Raw genomic sequence first — 21,400 nt, 5'->3', positions numbered from 1 at the left:
GTCGCCCTTTCATTCATTGGGGCGTTATAATGTGACGATCAATCCCACTATTCGTTGGTCGAAGAGTAGTCCAAGAGTTGGCGGTGGATGGTAATGACTAGCTGCCTTCCCTCTAATCTTACACTGGTAAATTAGGGACGACTATCGCAGGTAGCTCTCCTGTAGCTTTGCGCGAAATTCAAAAACAAATATTCTCCTCTAGCAGACAAGAAATTCATAACTCACTGAGTAACCGAACAGCAAAACAAATGCGACAGTATGGTTTCGAACATCTGTAACTTTCACTACGTGGTTCTATCAAAGCACTAGTGCATGTGAGGCTGAGTAAATAAATCCCATTAGAGATCTCAAGACAGACTCCAGCATGGTCCAGATTAAACATAGAGGACTCCAAAATGAACCTAAAAACCGTGTAACATTACACTGGACTTGATAATTCTGCTTATTTTGATTTCATCCTAACAGCATCTGAATTGGTAGCATATTAACTACAGGTGGAAAGCATAAAAAAAGTGTAGGGAAGTTGTTCTTGTTGACTGTTATGAATTCATAACTGAAAACATATTCCCAGATTTCCCCTGAAGAAGAAAGGTCCCCTCCTTTCGAAAGCGCTTGGGTTATAAGGATTTCTATTTCAGTTTTATCAAGATTTCTTGGACCTACATGTTTTTAGTACATCATGAAAATATATTTGTAATTTGAATCAATTTTATATGTATCAAATTAAGCCAGGCTGACATGTAGCCATCAGAAAAAAAATCTGTCTGAATCATTTAGACAGGACTTTTTCTCAACGAGACTGATCACAGATGGTATAAAGTTCCTATAAAAAAATCTAATAAACCCACAAAATAGTAGACCACCCATTTCTTATAAAAAATAAAAACAAAAAAAAAGCTAAAATTATTGCAGACACTTCACCTGGGGAGCTAACAACCTACATCCCTATGGCCCATTGAAGATCTTCCAGTGCTTGTATCTTTTCCAAAAAAAAAAAAAAAACCTCATAAGCTTTTGCGACACAAAATAGTCCATTATGTGTGATAAAGGTTTTGACGTTTAAAGTGTTATAGTGCCATATAACATAAAAAGCAACATATCAACATTTACAAGGAAAAGAAATCAACTGCCAAAATAGCAAAAAGAGTACGTGTGAGACGTCATAGACCTGGGAAAGATATGCATAAACCTAACAACAACCATAAACGCAAATGATACAAGCCTTTGTTCTCAAATAATCTTCATATGCTTTACGTTGTGGAATTGTATAAAATACATTGTTCCAAACAGATTTGTTTCAGTCTTTCGAATGTTAAAAATTGTTATGATGTAAATGTTTGTAATTAAGCACAAAGCTACACAATGAGCTATCTCTGCTCTGCTCACCATGGATATTGAAACCTGGTTTCCATCGTTATATGTCTGAAGACATATTGCTGTGCCACTGGGGAACTGGTGTAAAGGAAAATATTATTTTTGTCTGATAAATATATGCCAGCTATTGTTACCATTTTGATATATTTTAAGGTTTTATCAGTATTTCTGTTTTCGTTTGTTTGAAGTTAAGCACAAAACTACACAATGGGTTTCTAGTGGTGTGAGTCTACAGACTTACCGGTGTGCCCCGTGGGGAGCTGTTATTAGTAAATGGAACATATTGATAATACTCAGGTATATTTTTTATGAATATTGGAAAAAATAATATTTAACAATAAATTGGAAAACCTCGCAACATTTGAATAATTTCTTCATTCAACGTTTTTCATAACTAAAACTAATAATGTTTTGTACACATAATTATTGTACTGTTTATGAATTAAAAAAAAAAGCACTGTAAAGTAACAATGCATGCAATACACACACACATATAGCAGTGTGGAAATATGATGATGTATTTTTGTAAATCATGCATAAAGTAACAAACATATTAAGTAATACTATTGATTTTCTTTCTTGGGAAATAATAACTTGATAGCCACACACGAATAACAACCCATTTGGCACTCAACAGTATTGAAGCTAATATGCCATTAAGAACCAGTGAACCAAGTAACTTACTGAACATTTCTAAGAATATTAATAAAAATAACTATTAGTTAAAATGTGTGTATTCCTTAAAAGGTGCTTCTTGAAGTTCAAGTATCAGCCTTAAAATTGTCATTAAAAGGAGAATCAAATGCTTCAATTATTATTTGTAAAAATACAGCATCACATTTAATATCCATTACAACTAGATCAGTCAAAGAGAAAACAAAAAGTAACACTCATGTCAACTAATCACATACAATGCTCCTTGAATCTGACAACTGTATATATCTTTTCTCTGGAGTTACGCAGTATCATTATCTACTGCCTTCAGGTCAAGCATTGTTACTGATGTGGTGTAACGTTCTCTTCCAGAGGAGGCGCACCTAACTTTTAGAGTAATGTTTTTACCCAATAAGCCACCTACTGAGCAGTCTATGTAACACTTTTCTTGGTAAACCACAAGCAAAGATTTCTCTCCACTTTGTTTTTAGTCTTTTTACAGTAAGCTGATGGTGTGACATTTTCATATCTTCTGTCATAAGGTATTTTCGTGGACATACATGAGCTCTATTGAAAATTTTGGCATTTCTTTCTTCTATGATAATTTGCAGATCCTGCTGAAGTTTTATGTTGTCAACCATTTAGCCCTATCAAATTAGGCATAGTCACTAGCTCGGTTTCAAGTGTTGGCCTCAACGTACGGCAGCTCATTCCCACTTGACATGAATAACATGATCATATTTGTTCAAGCATAAAATAACTATACGTTTTTATTTTTATAAATCTCGGCAAGACAATCAGGCTTGATGTACACCAAATAGGAGAAAGCAATGGTCTCCTTCGCCATACATATAAACTTCTCAAATCTGAAATTTTAAAAGTAAAATAACGTTTCCTTGTACTGAAAAGTTTGAATTTATCTTGAATTATAATTCTTAATTAGCTTAAAATAACTTTAAAATAAAAAAATTATATTTGGGGTATCTTTAAAGAGAATTATTAAACATATATCATTGAGTAACAATCCAGGATTTAATAATAACAATAATAAAACTGTTAAAACTTATAGCGTTTCATTTCAGATTGGACTCAACAAAAACGTGGTCTAATAAACCAAGTGGAAGAGTTTTTAAATTTTTGTTCGGAAAACCAACAGACAGTTTACTGAGTTAAATAAGAAGGTAGAACGCCAGAGACACAATTTTAGAGATATGATTCCTTTACTAGGTGAACAGGTAGACATCATTAATGAACACATCAAATCAGACGCTTGAGTAACATGGCCAAGAGAGCACCGATAAATATTACAATTACAGATTGAGCTTCATGAGGCTGAAATTGAAATATAAGTTTTTAACACTACGATTCAGAATAACTTAACAACATATATATATGCAAAAACGACTCGTTTGGGTTGAGAAAATATTTTACATAGAAGAGCGAACAACGTTTCGACATTCTTCGGTCATCGTCAGGTTCACAAAGAAAGACGTAACTGACCGGAAGCTGACCACATGTTTGGAAGGGGTTGTGTAACTGAGTGTCGGAATGTAGAGGGCGGTGTTAGATGTTTGAATATATAATTTTATTTATTTTGGGTTTAAGTTGTTGTATAAGTAAGGCTTCTTTAATTTTGCGTTTGTTTATGTTTGTTTCTTTATTTAGTATTTGAGTGTTTTCTATGGTTATGTTGTAAGAGTTAGCTAAGTTACTACAATCATTGTATGTAGCTGCAGAAAGGCAGTTGAATTCATACTTTATACTCCAAAGTAAATTAGAGAGTATTAGACAATAGTTAAAGAAAGTTACTCCCACATTTAAAGTTTGTAATTCCTATGCCCATTAATCAGGTTTACATGTGTTATACATGGGGTGATGTAAAGACAACTGCAGTAAGAGTTACTTATATTTATAGAAACACCTTTGAAGGCAGCAGATAGGATGTTCAGCTTGTATATAATTATATCCCTACCATTAATGTTAAAGCTAGCGAATAGTGAATAAATTCCTGAATTAGGGTCACATACTCAAGTAGGACTTTCTATAAAATTCAACATATCTTTCTTTGTCATTTCTAATTAAGTATAGTGATCATTTGAAACAGCAACGTATAGGTTTTCATTCAGTATCCATTGTGACTTGTAATTATGCATTATTTGCAGGAATTAAGGATAGAATAACTGAGTTATGTAAAAAAGTAAATAATTTTCCTTAACTCATTTTACTTTTATAAAATAAAGATCCTAGGAACTTGGTTGTTCAATATAAGAGACGAATTTACCTTGTCAGTGGTATGCCTTAAATCAAACGTACATCAATTTGACTACCAGACTAAAGTTAGATTAGCTAGAAATTGTTCTGCTCATGGTCAAGGGATCACACTATCTTTAGATTTTAGAAGTAAAACTAAGTACACAAGAACCAAGTTAAATAGAAAAGTACCTGATTGGCAAAGAACTATTAGCTACAAAAAATGTTGCAGTTAATTCAAAGTGTTACTGTAGAGTCAGATGTTAAAAAACTGAAAATCACATTAACATAAACTCAAAACTTGCCAATATAAGAGAGAATGGTTAAGTATTAAGGAATTTTGACAGAATGTACAGCACATAAGAGTTATAGCAGAGAGAAATTGATTAAATAAGTAGAAGCTGTCTAATTCAGTGATGATAACATTATTCTTGATAGCAGTGCTAGTAAGTATAGCCTCATATAAAGTACATAACAGATTGACTTTGATAAAATTAGATGGACTGTATAAATTCAAAAAGCAAACCAGAACAGGGCCAGACAACAATAGGATATTGTCCTATTTAGAGACCACTGTAGTGGTTGAATCAGACGATGGTGGCACATCTAATTAGAAGATAGACTGATGACAAAATTAAGACTAATATAATGAATCGATGAGGTTAGCTAATTATAAAGTGAATATTAAAGATCAAATTTATTAGGAAAAATTAATGAGATTAGAAAAAAAAGTGTTTAAGATGAAAACACATAGATAATTAAGAGATTATTAGAACGTGATTCGCTAGTTGATGATGACAAAAGGTTCAGTAACCAAACTCTACCAGAATGAGACTAGTTAATTGAAAGTAACAAAGAAATACGATGTGACGCTACCAGACAAGACTTAATCATTAATAAAACAGGAATTTTGTTTGTTTTGGAATTTCGCACAAAGCTACTCGAGGGCTATCTGTGCTAGCCGTCCCTAATTTAGCAGTGTAAGACTAGAGGGAAGGCAGCTAGTCATCACCATCCATTGCCAACTCTTGGGCTACTCTTTTTACCAACGAATAGTGGGATTGACCGTCACATTATACACCCCCACGGCTGGGAGGGCGAGCATGTTTAGCGCGACGGGGGCGCGAACCCGCGACCCTCGGATTACGAGTCGCACGCCTTACGCGCTAGGCCATGCCGGGCCAATAAAACAGGAAAGAGAGTTAATGCTACAAGAATGAAGAAAACACTATTCGAATATACAGTGAACGGAAACATGATAGGCAAAGGTCTTGATGAATGGACCATTTAGTACAATGCTTTATTTTTCTCTTGAGATTGTTTAAGGATTTCACAATGCAAGAAGGGGACAGCATTTCAAGCCATATTTTCAATGTTTAGGTTCTTCATTGCCAGAGAGCTTCTAATCATGATGATGATGATGCAATACCCAGAACGTTCATGAAAGTTAAGGACCAAAAAGCTTTGTGAAATATCTAGAAAGAATAAATTTTTAATATTAGTAGAGAGGAAATAACAAGTCAGTAAGTATTAATCTTCTAGTTTAGTGTTGGAGAGTACAAATATCATAACCAATCTGCTATACAATTACTCAGTAAATTCCGTTTTTATCAATTAAAGCCAAGTATGTTAAACTTGATACTATAAACAAGGAATTTCTGTTTAAACATTGTTTATGAATTTTAGGTCTACAACTTGTGTCAAACTTGAACCAATGTCAGTAGAAAAGTTGTAGAAGAAATACATTATGTTTATTTTGGAATTTCGCACAAAGCTACTCGAGAGCTATCTGTGCTAGCCGTCCCTAATTTAGCAGTGTAAGACTAGAGGGAAGGCAGCTAGTCATCACCACCCACCGCCAACTCTTGGGCTACTCTTTTACCAACGAATAGTGGGATTGATTGTGACATTATAACGCCCCCACGGCTAAAAGGGCGAGCATGTTTGGCGCGACTCGGGCGCGAACCCGCGACCCTCAGATTACGAAGCGCACGCCTTAACGCGCTAGGCCATGCCGGGCCGAAGCAATATATTAACTTGTTATCATTATGTGGATTGGACTTTGAATTATTTTAACCAAATAATAAAACACTTTACAATATCATCTTTCGAACTTTAGAAACGTGATGTTGTTACCTTACTTAAGTACCTCTTATTATTTTCATTAAAAACTTTTATATATATTTAAATCTTTAATTTTAAATTATGATATATATTTGCAGTAATACATTTATTAATATTATCCTAATTTTAATATAAACTAATCTGCTAGTGATTCTCATGTTTGCTTCTTCAGATATGTGTTATGATGCTTATTTTGAATGTTCCATATTTGGCAGCCCTTTGTTGTATCAAACATTCATTCCATCAAACTTTCTAACCATCAGAGAAAGGGCATATGGACTAAAACATTGTTAACATTAAAACACTGATTTATTAGGGCTTATCACCAAACTTTCAGTGCAAACTGTCTGCTGTGCTTTCCAAAGTTAGTAGTCAAGCTACGCCATCAATCAAAACCAAGAACCTTGCCCATACTTCTGCTTTGCAGAGTATGGGTGTTGTTGATTCACCAGTATTTGTTGAGCAATTAGTAAAAGTGCAAGTCTTGTCTTTCTTACTCTTCAGCAAAGTATAGACAGCTCATTCAAAAGTGACACAATATATGCTTTGTTCCTATTTTACCGTATGACATCTAGATACAAGTATAATAAGCATAAGATGAAGTGTAAAAACCATGGGAGCACCATGATAGCTATGATTGTTCACTGAAAGCCATAGCTGCCTCACAGCACTTGGTTGCTTGGTTTGGTGTTTTATGGCGCAAAGCAACTAAGTTATCTATGCCAAACATCTGGTAAAAAGTTAAAATTAAAGTAAAATTCTTAAAAGGAAATTAAGGTAAAACAAGGCAAAGTTTAATTTTTGAATTAAAAACATAAACAATGTTAAAACCAATGTTTACATCTAGTCTACAGCAGTAAGAGAAAACTACAGAAACACAAGTTGTGAAAGACTTTGCAGCATAATAGTAATTATCATAACTCGCCAGGATGACTAACGGGTAACTTCAAAAACCACCGTTAGTCACCTGAAGTTGGCCTTAACAGTCCTGGTTTCTAGTTATTTGATGTTACGGCCATTTTCAGAAAGTAAAGTAATAAAAGTTTTAAAAGACTTGTAGCAAAATTTTAATTATAACTCGCCAGGATGACTAACGGGTAGTTCAAACAGCAACGTCATTAGTCACCCACAGTTGGCCTTTCCAGTCCTGGTTTCAAGTTATTTGACATTACAGCCATTTTCTAATTTCAAATCAAATTAGATGTACTTTAATTCTTAAAAAGGAATCATATTAAAAAGGCCTAATGTATAAATTAAAAAACCTAAATAGCATTAAAAAGATGGGTGGCCTTTTAAAAACTAAAAAAATTTCTAAGGTGGACACTGTCACCATCGCCAATAACACTGTCTAACATTAGGGATAAACCTTGGGACAGAACATATTTAAAATGGTGCCGTCGTTGAGAGTCGTGACGACAGCAAAACAGTAAAATGTGGCAACACATTGGTGCATCAGCCCCAGATAAAAGAAAACGATGAGTTAAAAAACTGTGATCAATGCATAGTATAGTTAGAACAACTTCCTCTTTCTGGTCTTTACGGAAGCTAGACATCCAAAATCCAATAGATGGTTTTATTTGGAAAAGCTTGTTTTCATGTTGCTCACTCCAACTCGACTGCCAACTGGCACGGAGCCGAGCCTTGAATACAAGATCACAGTCTATGTATGAAACAGGCACAGATGTGATAGTGCCAGAGCAGACGGATAAAGCTGCAGTGTCGGCGAGCTCGTTCCCGTAAATACCAACGTGGCCCGATACTCAGAAAAACTGGATAGAAGTAGATGTTAAACAGAAATAGGCCAGTCTGGTTTGAATATCGACGAGAACAGGGTGTGAATCAACGTGAAGCGATTCTAGGGCCAGTAGAAAACTAAGCGAGTCAGTATAAATAGTGCAATTTGAGTACTGCTTAGCTTCTATGTGATCCAGGGCAAGAGAAATGGCGTACAGTTCAGCAGTGAACACAGAAACTGATGAGGGCATTCTGCGCACAACCACCAAACTACAATAAACCATGGCAGAGCCCAAACAGTCACCTGATTTCGAACCATCTGTATAGATAGTAATGAAAGGATGGTTCAAAAGTTGTTGAGCAAATAACAGACAGTATTTCCAATTGGGAGTGTCTGCTTTTCTCAGATGACTTAAAGATAGGTCACATTTAGTGGCTGTAATAAGCCATGGTGGGATGGGTTGACTAGAGGATACCGCAATGTTATCCAAGGACAGACCCATTCCATCCAACTGTGTCTAGATACGAAGGCCAAAAGGAGCAATGGCAGATCGTCTGTTCTGAAAGAACATTGCCCACCGAGGAAGGAAAACACAACCCCAGGTGGAATGCTTTGGTAAGGAATGGAGCTTTAAAGCATATAGTAAAGACAGTTGCAAACGGCGGAGGCGCAAAAAAGGTTCATGAGTCTCTGTGAAGAAGCTCTGAAGTGGGGAAGTCTGGAAAGCCCCAGTGCAGAACTGAAGTCCTTGATGATGAACAGGGTCCAATATCTCGTAGGCCTGAGGTCCTGGCAGAGCCATAGACCAGTGATCAATAGTTGAATTTCGATCAGATAAGAGCACAATATACCTTTAACATAGAACATCGACCCGCTCCCCAAGTGGTGGAAGAGAGGACATGGAGAATGTTTAGTGCTCTTGTACATTTGACCTGTAGCTGCTTGATGTGTGATATAAAAAGTCAAAGATAAGCCCCAAAAACTTTGTCTCAGAGACCACAGGCAGCACAGGTTCACCAACACGGAGTTCAGGATCAGAGAGAATACTTTGTTCGCGGCTAAGGTACATGCAAATGGTTTTAGAGAGAGAGAAGTTAAAACCATTTGCTGTGGTCCACCTCAGTAAACGATTGAGGGCAGTCTGTAGCTGTTGCTCAATATACCACTTGTTTGACGACTGACGTGAGATGTGAAAGTCGTCGACATAGAACCCATTTGCAAGAGCAAGAGGGAGTTGTTCGGTAATGGAATTAATCTTCATACTGATAACTGTGACACTCAAAACGCAGCCCTGAGGGACTCCAAGTTCCTGTAGGAAAGAACAGGATATTGTCGAACCCACACGAACTTAAAATCGCTTGTCTATTAAAATGTTTAATAAAAATGGGCAGGCCACATAACCCATATATATGGAGGTCTCTCAAAATGCCATACCTCCATATTGTATTATAAGCCTTCTCAATGTCAAAGAATATTGATGCAAGATGTTGTCATTTGAGAAAGAGTTCTCTAAATGACGTTTCAAGTCGAATCAGATGGTCCATGGTGAAGCGTTGTTGTCGGAACCCACACTGGGTGGGCGAGAGGAGGTTGTTTGATGCATGTAACTAACCAAGACAAACATTAACCATCCACTCTAAAGTCTTACAGAGGCAACTCATCAAATCAATTGGAAAGTAGTTTGAAGAAATCTTTGTATATTTTCCAAGCTTAGAGAAAGGAAGGATAATAGCCTTGTGCCATGCATCAGGAATAACATTCTCCTGCCAGATCGAGTTAAAAACAATCAGAATAATAGCAAAAGAAGCAGGAGATAGATGGTGCAGCATTTCATAGTCTTCATCATCCGGTCCAACTGATGTATTGCCAGACCAATGAAGGGCCAGTTTGAGTACCTCAATTATAGTCATAGAGACAATCAGCTTGAAAGGAAAGAGGTGACTGCTCTGCCCGAGTCTTGATGGCTAACATGGCTTATAGAGGATGGCAGGATCGTGGTCTGGGAAAGCAGTGAAAGAGAGCCAGCTTGCTTGATCCAGCTTCCACTGAGGCATGGGGGTCGGAAGGCATCGCCCATGATCAGTCTCTCTCGAAATTATAGGAAAATGATCACTGCCTCGTGGATTACTGTCAATCCTCCATAAAAAATTGGAGAATAGAGAGATCAATAGCAGTAAACGACAGACTAGGTGAATGAAAATAAGTATAAGAACCATTATTGAAAAGAGAAAGATTGTCATCAGAGAGCATATGCTCTATGGAGTGACCCCTCCTATTAATATCAGCACTTCCCAAGAGGGGATGATGTCCATTAAAGTCCCACAAGATTAAAAAGGGAGATAGCCACTGTTCAATGAAAACATCAAGGTCTGATTGATCATATGTCTCTCCAGGCGACAGGTAGAGAGAACAAACAATGATGGTACGACCCAAGAAAACACGGATGGCTATGGCTTCCAAGTGGTAAAGACAGGGTGGGCACATGCTAATCAGCCAACAGTGCCACCCTTACATGCACTCGTCCATCACACAGCCTGTCATTTCTGTACAAAGAAAACTGCCGTAAGATGACTGTATTGGCAGGTTTCAGAAATGTTTCCTGTAAGGAAAGACATACAGGATGGTAGGAGGCAATCAGTGTTTTGATGTCATCCAGATCAGAACGTAAACCTCGGCAGTTCCATTGTATCAAGGTGGCCAATTTTATTTACGTGTAGGCGAATTAGGTGGAGAGCCCTCCTGTTTATGACCACGTTTTTTTCTTTATTGTCTCATTTCAAGAGAAGTCTGTTGATCTTCTTGGATCCTGCCCCGGGTCGATTGAGCAGGTCTTTGCTGTTGGAAGAGGATTCTTGCGACTTAGGACGTGAACGAATGATCGTTTTGCATCTTGGGGTGGGAGAAGAATATGTACCTAAGAAAATGCCTGTACCTGGAACCAAAGGAAGTGAATCTTGGGGTTTACTGGAATGTACATTAGGGACAGAGATTGGTATTGAAGTTGATTCATCATTTTTTTTAGCCATGAAGGGCGAAATTCCTTTCATTTGGTTTGAGAACGATTCATTTGGAGGAACAGGGAGATTCGTCTGCACTCCTGCTGTAATAGTGGAACGAAATGCAGGAGCATCAGCCCGAGATGATGTGGTGGACAGCAACTTTCGAGTCTCAGGGTAAGTAATGTTTTGAATTGTTTTCAGATGCTTCGCCTCTTTTTCTTCGAACCATTTAGGGAAAGAACGAAAGTAGCACAGGTAAAAGCCATGGCAATTGATGCAATGAAAGTCCGTTTCATACTCACAGGCATCATGGTTCTTGCCACTACAACGAGCACACGTCAAGGAACCATGACATGATGTCTTCAAGTGACCAAACTGCTAACACAAGACACATCTGAGAGGGTTTGGAATGTATGGCCGTACCTTGCAATTAGGATAACCGGCCTTGATGATGTAAATGTTAAAATGAAAACACTGGTCGGCATCATAATTCCATCTTCACAAGTGGAGATACGCCTCACTGCAGAAACACCTTGGGTGGAGAAACCAGGGAGAATCTCTGACAGGGAGATGTTCTTCAAATCCTACTAAACAATAACTCCTCGTGACGAATTCAAAATAACATGAGGCATCACCTCAATATGTACATCCCCAATCGCTTTTGAATGCAAGAGGAGTTCACTGTGTTGAGATATGGATGTTTCCACCAATATGTCACCAGATCGAAACTACTTTACTGACTTTGGAGAGCCAGCAAGTCCCTCTAGTCCCTTCTGAATGAAAAAGGGAGACATCTACCCTGAAGGTGTGTTTGAAGGAGAAAATAGTATAAAAAATGAGATACAGGTGTTATACGTGTTGAGAATTACTGTTCAGGATATTCAAAACGTGGTCGTTTACCTATGGACTGTTTTTCATTGGTTTATTTGAGTTTTTATTTGGAGGATCCATAATAAAAAGCAATATTTTGGTGCCCACGAATCCCACCCACCATGGAACCCTATGAGAGGACACACTACAATGCCGAACAAACACACTGCAGAAATTCTAGGGTTTTTTGGCACTATACCCAAACACCAGCATCAGATATAATGTCCACAACAACTGCATAGGACATCTAACACTGGTACTTGGTTGACCCTAGCCCAAGTGAACCAGCTGACTGCCCCAAAAGCCACTCAAGGCCGCCCGTCTACAGAAACTCAAGGTCAAAGTGATGTGTTAGGATTGGACCCCTCAATCACCAGGATTCTCTCCTCCTCTTTACAGGTCACCACGCACGGCAAACACGTTGGTGGATGTTTATATCCCAGAGGAGGTAAACTGAAAGAACAGAACATTCCCTGGAAGGTCCCCTCACCACGTACAGGAATCCACACTGAGGAGCACAGCACTTAGAGTCTTGGCTGTCTCGTTAACCCTCAGTATGGCTTGAGCTTAGCATGGTGAAGCTACCTGCATAAGATGGTCCATCCAAAGTAAATCTACAACAGTTACTACTACAGGGTTATTCTTCTTTGCAGCTGATTTGAAATTACCACTTCTCGTGTTGTTGCTACAAAACTGCTTCTTTAAGGGTGAGAATATCTCACACCCAGGTAACCTCTCATCCTTTTACCCGTGGAAGCAATTACAGGGGATAGTTTACTATGCATATGGTATAGACCATTCATGTAAGTGATCAAAATCTTGATAGTGCTTCTCTTTAGAACCATAAAATTGGCTACTAGATTATTTGATTTTAGTACCAGGTCGAATTGTTATTACAACTCAACTATAACTGCATCACAGTCTTCCAGTTTTGCATAAGTCAAGCAAAAGAACATTCATACTCAAAATCAGCCATTGGACTACCATTTCCTGAAACCAGCCATTTTAGGCAAGCACCTGCGTGTAACATTCAAGAAGTGGTCTAGGTCTCTAGGTTTTTTTATGCTGCCCTTCTGAATACTAGGCTAAAATCTGTGACTGCAGCCACAGCGTGTCCCTCATTGGTTTTTGACTAACACCTGACTGGTTGGTTAGTTTTGTGTTTTATGGTGCAATACTTAGAAATACTCTACAAACCATGAGAAATGACTCTGAGCCTAAATTAGACTGGTCTGTTAAGTAACAGAAGATTTAACAAATCAATTACAAAGTAATACTAAGTTCTGCTAAAATAGACTATGTGTGAAAAAAATGGACTGGACATTAAATGTGTTAAGAATATTGAGAAAAGTGCTGCTACCTGTAGTTAGGAATATTTTTTTCTGTACATGTGCTCTCAATGAATAAGCACATATCAACAGATTATGGGCCCAGGAATGCTCTAATAGTGCTTAAACATATGAAACTGTTTTAAAATTGTTAGTACAAGTAATCCAGGAGATACTGTGGATTACTGTAAAACAGTTTTGGATGATGATTTTTGTTGGATGGCACAGGATTTACATGGGTACTTTATCACAAGTGCTGGGTGATTCGTTTCCTTTGTCTGGAAGCCATTGTAAAATACCAAGATAAACTGTAAGTAAAATATTGATTGACACTCTATTTTCTCAAGTCATATAAAGGGAGAAATATATTTAAATCAAAGAAAGGAATATTACAGTTGTGGTTGAAATAGTTTGAGAGTGGAAGATAAAATATCAGTTGATAAGTTGGGAGAAAATAATTGGGCCACGTGGAAATTTCAAATGGAACAATTATTGAGAGGAAAAGGCCTATGAGCCATGTGACTGAAACAGAGGTATTAGCAAAGACAGCCAATGATCAAACAGGGGCAGATTTTAACAGGAAAAGAGAAATAACCTTTTCAACAATTGTTCTAAATATTCAAGGTGCACAACTCTATCTTGTCACCTATGCACAACTCCTAAGGAAGCATGGAATGTACTAAGTGCTCACTTTGATAGGAACACACTAGCCAATAAACTATTCCTGAAAAAGAAGTATTTTCGATGTGAGATGAAAGAAAGCATGACGGTCCAGGAACATTTGAAACAAATGAAGGAATTAACGGATGAGAAACAAAGAAAAGGGGTAACAGCTTCAAGTGTTACAAGTGTGGCAGAGAGGGATATACAAAACGCAATTGTACAACACAGAATGAAATGGTCCACAAAGCTAAGAATATGGATATTAATGTGGCGGAAGATTATACTGATGGAAACAGTGGTGTTGCCTTTGTAACAAACCAGGATAAAGGAATAGGAAATGGGGAATGTTTGGTAGATTCTGGTGCGTCTAGGCATATGACACACCAGAGAAACATATTATCAAATTATCACAAGTTTAGCACACCTCAGCAAGTTAGGATTGGTGATGGAAGAACTGTTGAAGCTCTGGAGTTGGAAACTGTAAACTAGAAATAACATATAAAGCCAGTAATTCATAGCATGTCACAATGCAGTGTCCCTCATATACCAAAATTACCTAACAATCTATTTTCAGTAGGAGCTGCTACTGAAAAAGGAAATATTGTGCAGTTTAGAGTTACTTGCTGTTACATCCGAGGTAAATCAGTACAACTCCCTGGCATGGGTACAAGAAAGGATGATAGTATATACAAACTGGACTTTAACACCAGTGTTATTGAGAATGCCTCAGTGGCCTCAAACAGCAGCATGAATGGCTTGGATATATGGCATCAACGACTAGGGCATATCAGTGTTTCACAGTTACAGAAGTTTGTGAGGAGTGGAAATGTAAGTGGAGTCAAATTCCATAAATCTGATGAAGCCAGTTTCTGTGAGGGATGCACTGAAGGTAAAATGCACAGGAAACCATTTAAGTCAGTGGGAGAAATCAAATCAAAGAGAAGACTGCAACTGGTACACAGTGATGTCTGTGGTCCTATGCAAACTCCATCTATTGGAGGTAGCAAGTACTTTGTTACATTTATTGATGATTACTCAAGATGCTGCAGAGTGTATTTCTTGAAACAGAAGTCAGAAGTCTTTGAGAAATTCAAGGAATTTGAGAAGTTGTACTCAAATGAACCTGGAGAGCGCATAAAAACCCCGCGCACAGATAATGGCGGAGAATATACGTCAAATGAGTTCCAGCAATATTTGAAGTCAAGAGGCATTCATCATGAGATGTCAGTAGCGTATTGTCCAGAACAAAATGGTGTTGCTGAGTGAAGGAACAGAACTCTTGAGGAATCAGCAAGAAGCACGCTGTCACATGCTAAGTTACCAAGAGTGTACTGGGCGGAAGCTGTAGCTACTGAGTAACAGAGTTTCCACATTGGCAATAAAAGATGGTAGTACGCCATATGAGAGATGGTATGGGAAGAAACCAGATGTAGAACACATGAAAGTGTTCAGATGTCTTGCATATGCACATGTGCCAGATGCGTCAAGACAGAAATTAAACATGAAGTCTATTAAGGTACGTTTCATTGGATATGATAACTGCACCAAGGGATATCGACTGTATGATGAAAAATCCAGGAAGATTTTCATACGGCGAGATGTTATCTTTAATGAAACAGAATTTGGTCAAGAGCCTGTGACAAATGAGTATATCTCATCAAGTGAACAAATAGTGGACCAAGAAATAGACGTTAAAGCTAAAGATAAAGCTGAACGACCAGCAAGAAACAGGAAACCCCCCATCTGCTATGGATATGATGAGTATGCTGATATGGCAGCAGCAAATAAATCAGTTTGTCACACTGCAAACTTATGCAGTATGTTAGAGCCAAGCACATTAAGTGAAGCAATGTCAAGTGACAATGCAAAGGAGTGGAAGTCAGCCACAGATTTGGAATTTGAGTCTTTACAAGAAAATGACACCTGGGATCTGGTGGAATTACCAGCTGGAAGAAAACCTATAGGTTGTAAGTGGGTATTCAAAGTTAAGTATGGAAATACTGGAAATGTAGAGAGGTTCAAAAGTAGGCTGGTGGCCAAAGGTTACTCGCAGAATTATGGTCTGGATTACGAGGAAACCTTCTCCTCAGTGGTACGCTATGCATCAATTCGCTCCTTAATTGCATTTGCTGTGCAGAACATCTTGAAAATTCACCAGATAGATGTCATAACTGCATTTCTGACTGAAAATCTGGATGAAGAGATATACATGGAACAACCGGAAGGCTACGCTGTTCCAGGGAAGGAAAACCTTGTGTGTAAACTGAAAAAAATCACTGTATGGATTAAAACAGTCACCACGCTGTTGGAACAAATAATTTCATGAACAGGTGATGGAACTGGAATTTTTCAGAGTTCAGCAGATACATGTGTTTACATACGGAAGGGTGGAAATCTAGCAATAGTTGCAGTATATGTGGATGATATTATTTTGGTTGCTGATAGTGATGATAAAATAATCACTATAAAGGAAGCACTGAAGGAAAAATTCCACATGTAAGACCTTGGAAAACTGCATTACATCCTTGGATTCAGTGTTGTTTAGGATTAAAAGAATGGCTGTGTATGGTTAAATCAAAGACAGTATATCCAAACTATGCTGGTGAAATTTGAAATGACTGAGTGTAAGGCAGTTGCGACTCCATCAAATGTAAACGTGAAACTGCAAAAGGATGATGGTGTTAGCACTCAAGTTGACTGCAATTTGTACCAGTCGTTGGTAGGCAGCCTTCTGTATGCTGCAATGGGAACAAGACCAGATATTGCAGTGGGAGCAATATCGAAATATTGTGCTCAGCCCAACACAGCACATTTGACAGCAGCAAAGAGAATCCTACATTACTTGAAAGGAACAGCTGATCTTAGTCTTAAGTTTGAAAAGGTACGTCAGGAGACGTCATTACTGGTTACTCAGATGCAGATTTTGTTGGATGATAGGAAGTCCACATCAGGAAATACCTTCATTCATGCAGGAGCAGCTGTAAGTTGGATTAGCAAAAAGCAATCCACGGTGGCCCTGTCCACCTCAATGGCAGAGTATATAGCCTTGAGTCTTGCAGCACAGGAAACAGTATGGTTGAGAAGACTACTGCAAGAAATAGGTTCCGAAGTTGATGACCCTGTTCGTATCATGGAAGATAACCAAGGAACAATCGACATGGTACAGAATCCAGTGGGTCATACAAGAACAAAACACATTGATATTCGTTACCACTTCATTCGCTAATGTGTGCAGAACGGATCAGTAAAACTGGAATATTGTCCCATAAACAATATGACTGCTGACATTCTTACAAAGCCACTTGCTAGAAATGCATTTGAAAGGTTCGGAGATAATGTTGGATAAATGAACCAGATAAAGTGACGATTATAATAACAGATTGACAGTAATTGTAAGTTTGTGTAAAACTTAAAATTAAGTGGGAGTGTTAAGAATATTGAGATAAGTGCTGCCACCTGTAGTTAGGAATATTTTTTTTCTGTACATGTGCTCTCAATGAATAAGCATGTATCAAAAAAATGTCATACAGATGGAAGTAATCTTTATTCAAATATTAACAAAGTTAATATTTAACTTTGAACAATTACCTTTACTAGAATTGTACATTATCATGCTGGATATACTCCCTCAAATTAAAAGACATAGACATTGCCCTCAACCTTCTTGCACAAAGTGCAGACTTATAGTTACCTCTCTTCCCTTTCTAGGGCAGATCAATTGCTGTATCCAAAGGAAGGATAAAAACAAACGTCACTAGAATGAAATTAATTAAACCGGTTTTTACTACATGTTAAAAAATCTGCACATATCTTGAAACAGCAAAATATTTTTGACAAATTCCCATATTAAATGTGGATAATTAATGGTATGCCTGTAAATCACAAAATTTTTGTGGTTCTAGTATATTGAACCTTCTAATACTAAACAAGCTTCTGAATTGTTGCTTCTTGAATTAAGAACAGTATCATACTTTTTCAGTAGGAAACAATGTTTAGAATGTTGTTTTGCATATCAAAGTACTAATATTTTCTAGAACTAGTCGCAGGTCTAGATTATTACTTCTCACCTTATCAAAATTTTGTAGTAGAAATACAGCTTCAGATTATTGGCTCTTACAATAATAGACTTTCTTTACTAATATTAAAAACAGTTCCAGCTCATTTCTCCTTATATTAATTGCAGTATCAAATTTCTTTAACCCTAAGCATAGCTGTCTGATATTGATTCTTTTATCAAGTATAGTACAAAAATTTTATCCCAATAAGCACAGATCTAAGTTAATGGTTCTTCAACTTGAAAATATTGTGGTATTTCCCCATAACTAAATATAGCTATAAAGTCTTGTATTTTATATTTAATTCAGATCATCAACAAATAGCTCACGTAAATGTTTTGACCACTAATATACATGAGTCTAAGTCAACCAGATGAGCTCCGTATTGAGTGAAATATGTAATAAGCAATGAATATGGAGTGGCTGAATTATTAATCTTGAAAATATAACAGGCTAAACGAAGAATGTGATGTTAAAAATATAATAGGTTTGATAATTATGCATTATGAAAAGCTATTTAATAATAATGGTACTTTGCCAGCTCAAATAAACATTCACACCAAATTGGTTGTTATTGTAATAAATAGCTTATATAAATCAGTCCCACAGACAATCATATTAAATTTTTCTAAATCTTGCGGAGAGAAAAGTGAATTTTCTGCAAAATTCTCATGGACTGACTTTTATGGAAAGACAATGAATAATTCTACAGTAAGCTTAATGGGGTCATGAACTAGATTGTAACGGAAATAGGTGTAGTAAAAACTGTCTAAAATAATATAAGTAAGAGAGCATTTGATGACGAGATACCCACTTGAAAGAAAAATGTATCTCAGAGCGACTACTGTGGGTGTTAACACTTTTACTATTAAAGAAGAAAACAACATTTCGCCCTTCCCAAGTCATCTTCTGGTTAACAAAGCAAAGAGAAAGTTTACAACTGGTGGTTGCCGAGAACGTCTTAGCGACGTTAATTTGTTGTTTTTGAATTTCGCACAAAGCTACTCGAGGGCTATCTGTGCTAGCCGCCCCTAATTTAGCAGTGTAAGACTAGAGGGAAGGCAGCTAGCCGTCACCACACATCGTCAACTCTTGGGATACTCTTTTACCTACGAATAGTGGGAATGACCGTACATTATAACGCCCCCACGGCTGAAAGGGCGAGCATGTTTGGCGCGATGGGGATGCGAACTGTCGACCCTCAAATTACGAGTCGCACGCCTTAACACGCTTGACCATGCCGGGCCTAATTAATTAGTGTAGATATAAAGGTGTTGCGGTTAGATGTTAGGTTATCAATTAGTATGGGTATAAAAGTGTTCCTGTAATGTTTTGTAGTTTGTTGTATCTTGGGATTTATTATTGTTTGTTTGTTGTTGGTCTAGGTGTGTGCGTATAATGTTTTTCCACGGAATGACATTAACAGTACATACATACCAACATCAACTACTTCACAAAGTTCTCACAGTCCATAATTGGCATGTTTGTGGAGCACTAAATAGCCCAACTTAAAGCACCAGAAGTGAACCACACAAATAATCAACTAATTGTTTTTTGAGTTTGTGAAATTTAAGATATGGATAAAATACACACTTGAAACGATAATTTACTAGAATGGTTCAATACAAACTGCCAGTTTCATGCTTACCATAACTGATAAACCTGGTTGAACCAATTGGGATGAACACTTACATTATGATGACATACAGAGTAATTGAATAGAAGTGAACAGGATCTTCACTAAACATGGTGTATGGTATTCCCCCCCCCCTTTAGAGAGAACATTCAACAATATTCACATGACTCTGCATCTGCAAAGGACTGCATTAGTTGAAGAGCATGATTCTGCACATCAACAGCTACAATACGAGGGCTGTTCAAAAAATACGCGGACTGACGTCATAAAACAAAATGTACTTTATTTAGAAGTTACAAGTCTGGGACCCCTTCAAAGTACTCTCCTCCCCAACGCACACACTTATCCCAACGGTGTTTCCACTTGTTGAAACAGTTCTGGTACGCTTCTTTTGTAATGTCCTCCAGCTCCTTCGTCGCATTTGGCTTAATCTCGGGAATCGTCTCAAATCTTCTTCCTTTCAAGGGTCTTTTGAGTTTGGGGAACAAGAAAAAATCGCAAGGAGCAAGGGCAGGTGAGTAAGGTGGGGTGGGGAAGAACAGTGATCGAGTGTTTGGCCAAAAACTCAAGAGTTCTGAGGCACAAATTTCGCAGCAACGCGGTGCATCTTCAATTTTTCGGTCAAAATCTCGTAACAAGATCCAACTGATATCCCACACTCTTCAGCAAGCTCCCTGACAGTCAGACATCGATTTGCCCGCACCAGGGTGTTGATTTTGTCGACGTGTGGGTTGTCAGTTGACGTGGAAGGACGTCCAGGACGCTCATCATCTTCAATGGACTGTCGACCATCCTTAAAACGTTCATGCCGCTTGAAACATGCCGTACGTTTTATAGCAACATCACCGTAAGCCGTGTTAAGCATAGCAAAAGTTTCAGTCGCAGATTTTCCAAGTTTAACACAAAATTTCACAGCAAGTCGTTGCTCCTTCAGGTCATTCATTCTGAAATCCGCCAAACGAAAAAATAGCACTTCACTTAACACCACGTAACTAATACACAAATGAAGATATCTCAATCGGGAAATGGCGTCGTAATCAGCTGATCTGTGCAAACCTAGCAACACTAAGCGGATTCCCCTGGAACCAACTGGAGCCACGCAATTCAAACAGTCCGCGTATTTTTTGAACAGACCTCGTATGTCACCAAACATTAGATTAAATGCTAGAAAATGATAGCTAGTAAAAGAACAAATGTATCCACTTGCATACATCAGCTTGGATCTAACTTGACAGGACCATATATAATACACTGTTAGATGAGTCCATTAACATAAGAATAACAGTGGATGCTAGATACACAAAACAGCATGGAATACATTGATAAGCTGGTTTTGTATGTTACAGACAAATCTCTAATACATTAACTCGACCACGGGTAGAAGAAGATGAGAATGCCATCCAATATTGAATAAATTCACCTAATTAAGAGAAAAGAGCTGAAGGCATTTATATGGTTGTACATGAGAAAATGTTGGAATTAGGGTCTGAACTTCAACCATTCACTTCCTAAGCAGTATGTCTGGGACTGTTCAACTACTAATAAGTTAGGACAGTTTGTTGATTGCAAGATTAACAGGACCAAAATGATTTAGCAACTCTTACTTTCTTAAATATTGAGCATAGTTTTACTGCAATAAATATCTGCTGGAGAGTAGCCGTTTGCTTGACAATCAAAGTAGCTAGTGTTATTAGATAAAATGCTTAGAATAT

At 37.6% G+C, this 21,400-nt stretch overlaps 1 protein-coding gene across 1 annotated transcript; it reads left to right on the top strand.

Moving 5' to 3' along the window:
• Positions 1 to 16,611: 16,611 nt before the first annotated feature.
• LOC143251272 (uncharacterized) lies at positions 16,612 to 17,223 on the top strand. Its single transcript, XM_076502712.1, has one exon. It carries the CDS (start codon positions 16,612 to 16,614, stop codon positions 17,221 to 17,223), a length of 612 nt encoding a protein of 203 aa, XP_076358827.1.
• Positions 17,224 to 21,400: the final 4,177 nt, after the last annotated feature.

The sequence above is a fragment of the Tachypleus tridentatus genome, chromosome 5, assembly GCF_004210375.1.
Source record: "Tachypleus tridentatus isolate NWPU-2018 chromosome 5, ASM421037v1, whole genome shotgun sequence".
In the NCBI taxonomy this organism is placed as follows: Eukaryota; Metazoa; Arthropoda; class Merostomata; order Xiphosura; family Limulidae; genus Tachypleus; species Tachypleus tridentatus.
The sequence above is the reverse complement of the archived record's forward strand: the minus strand, read 5'-3'. Positions and strand labels throughout refer to the sequence as shown.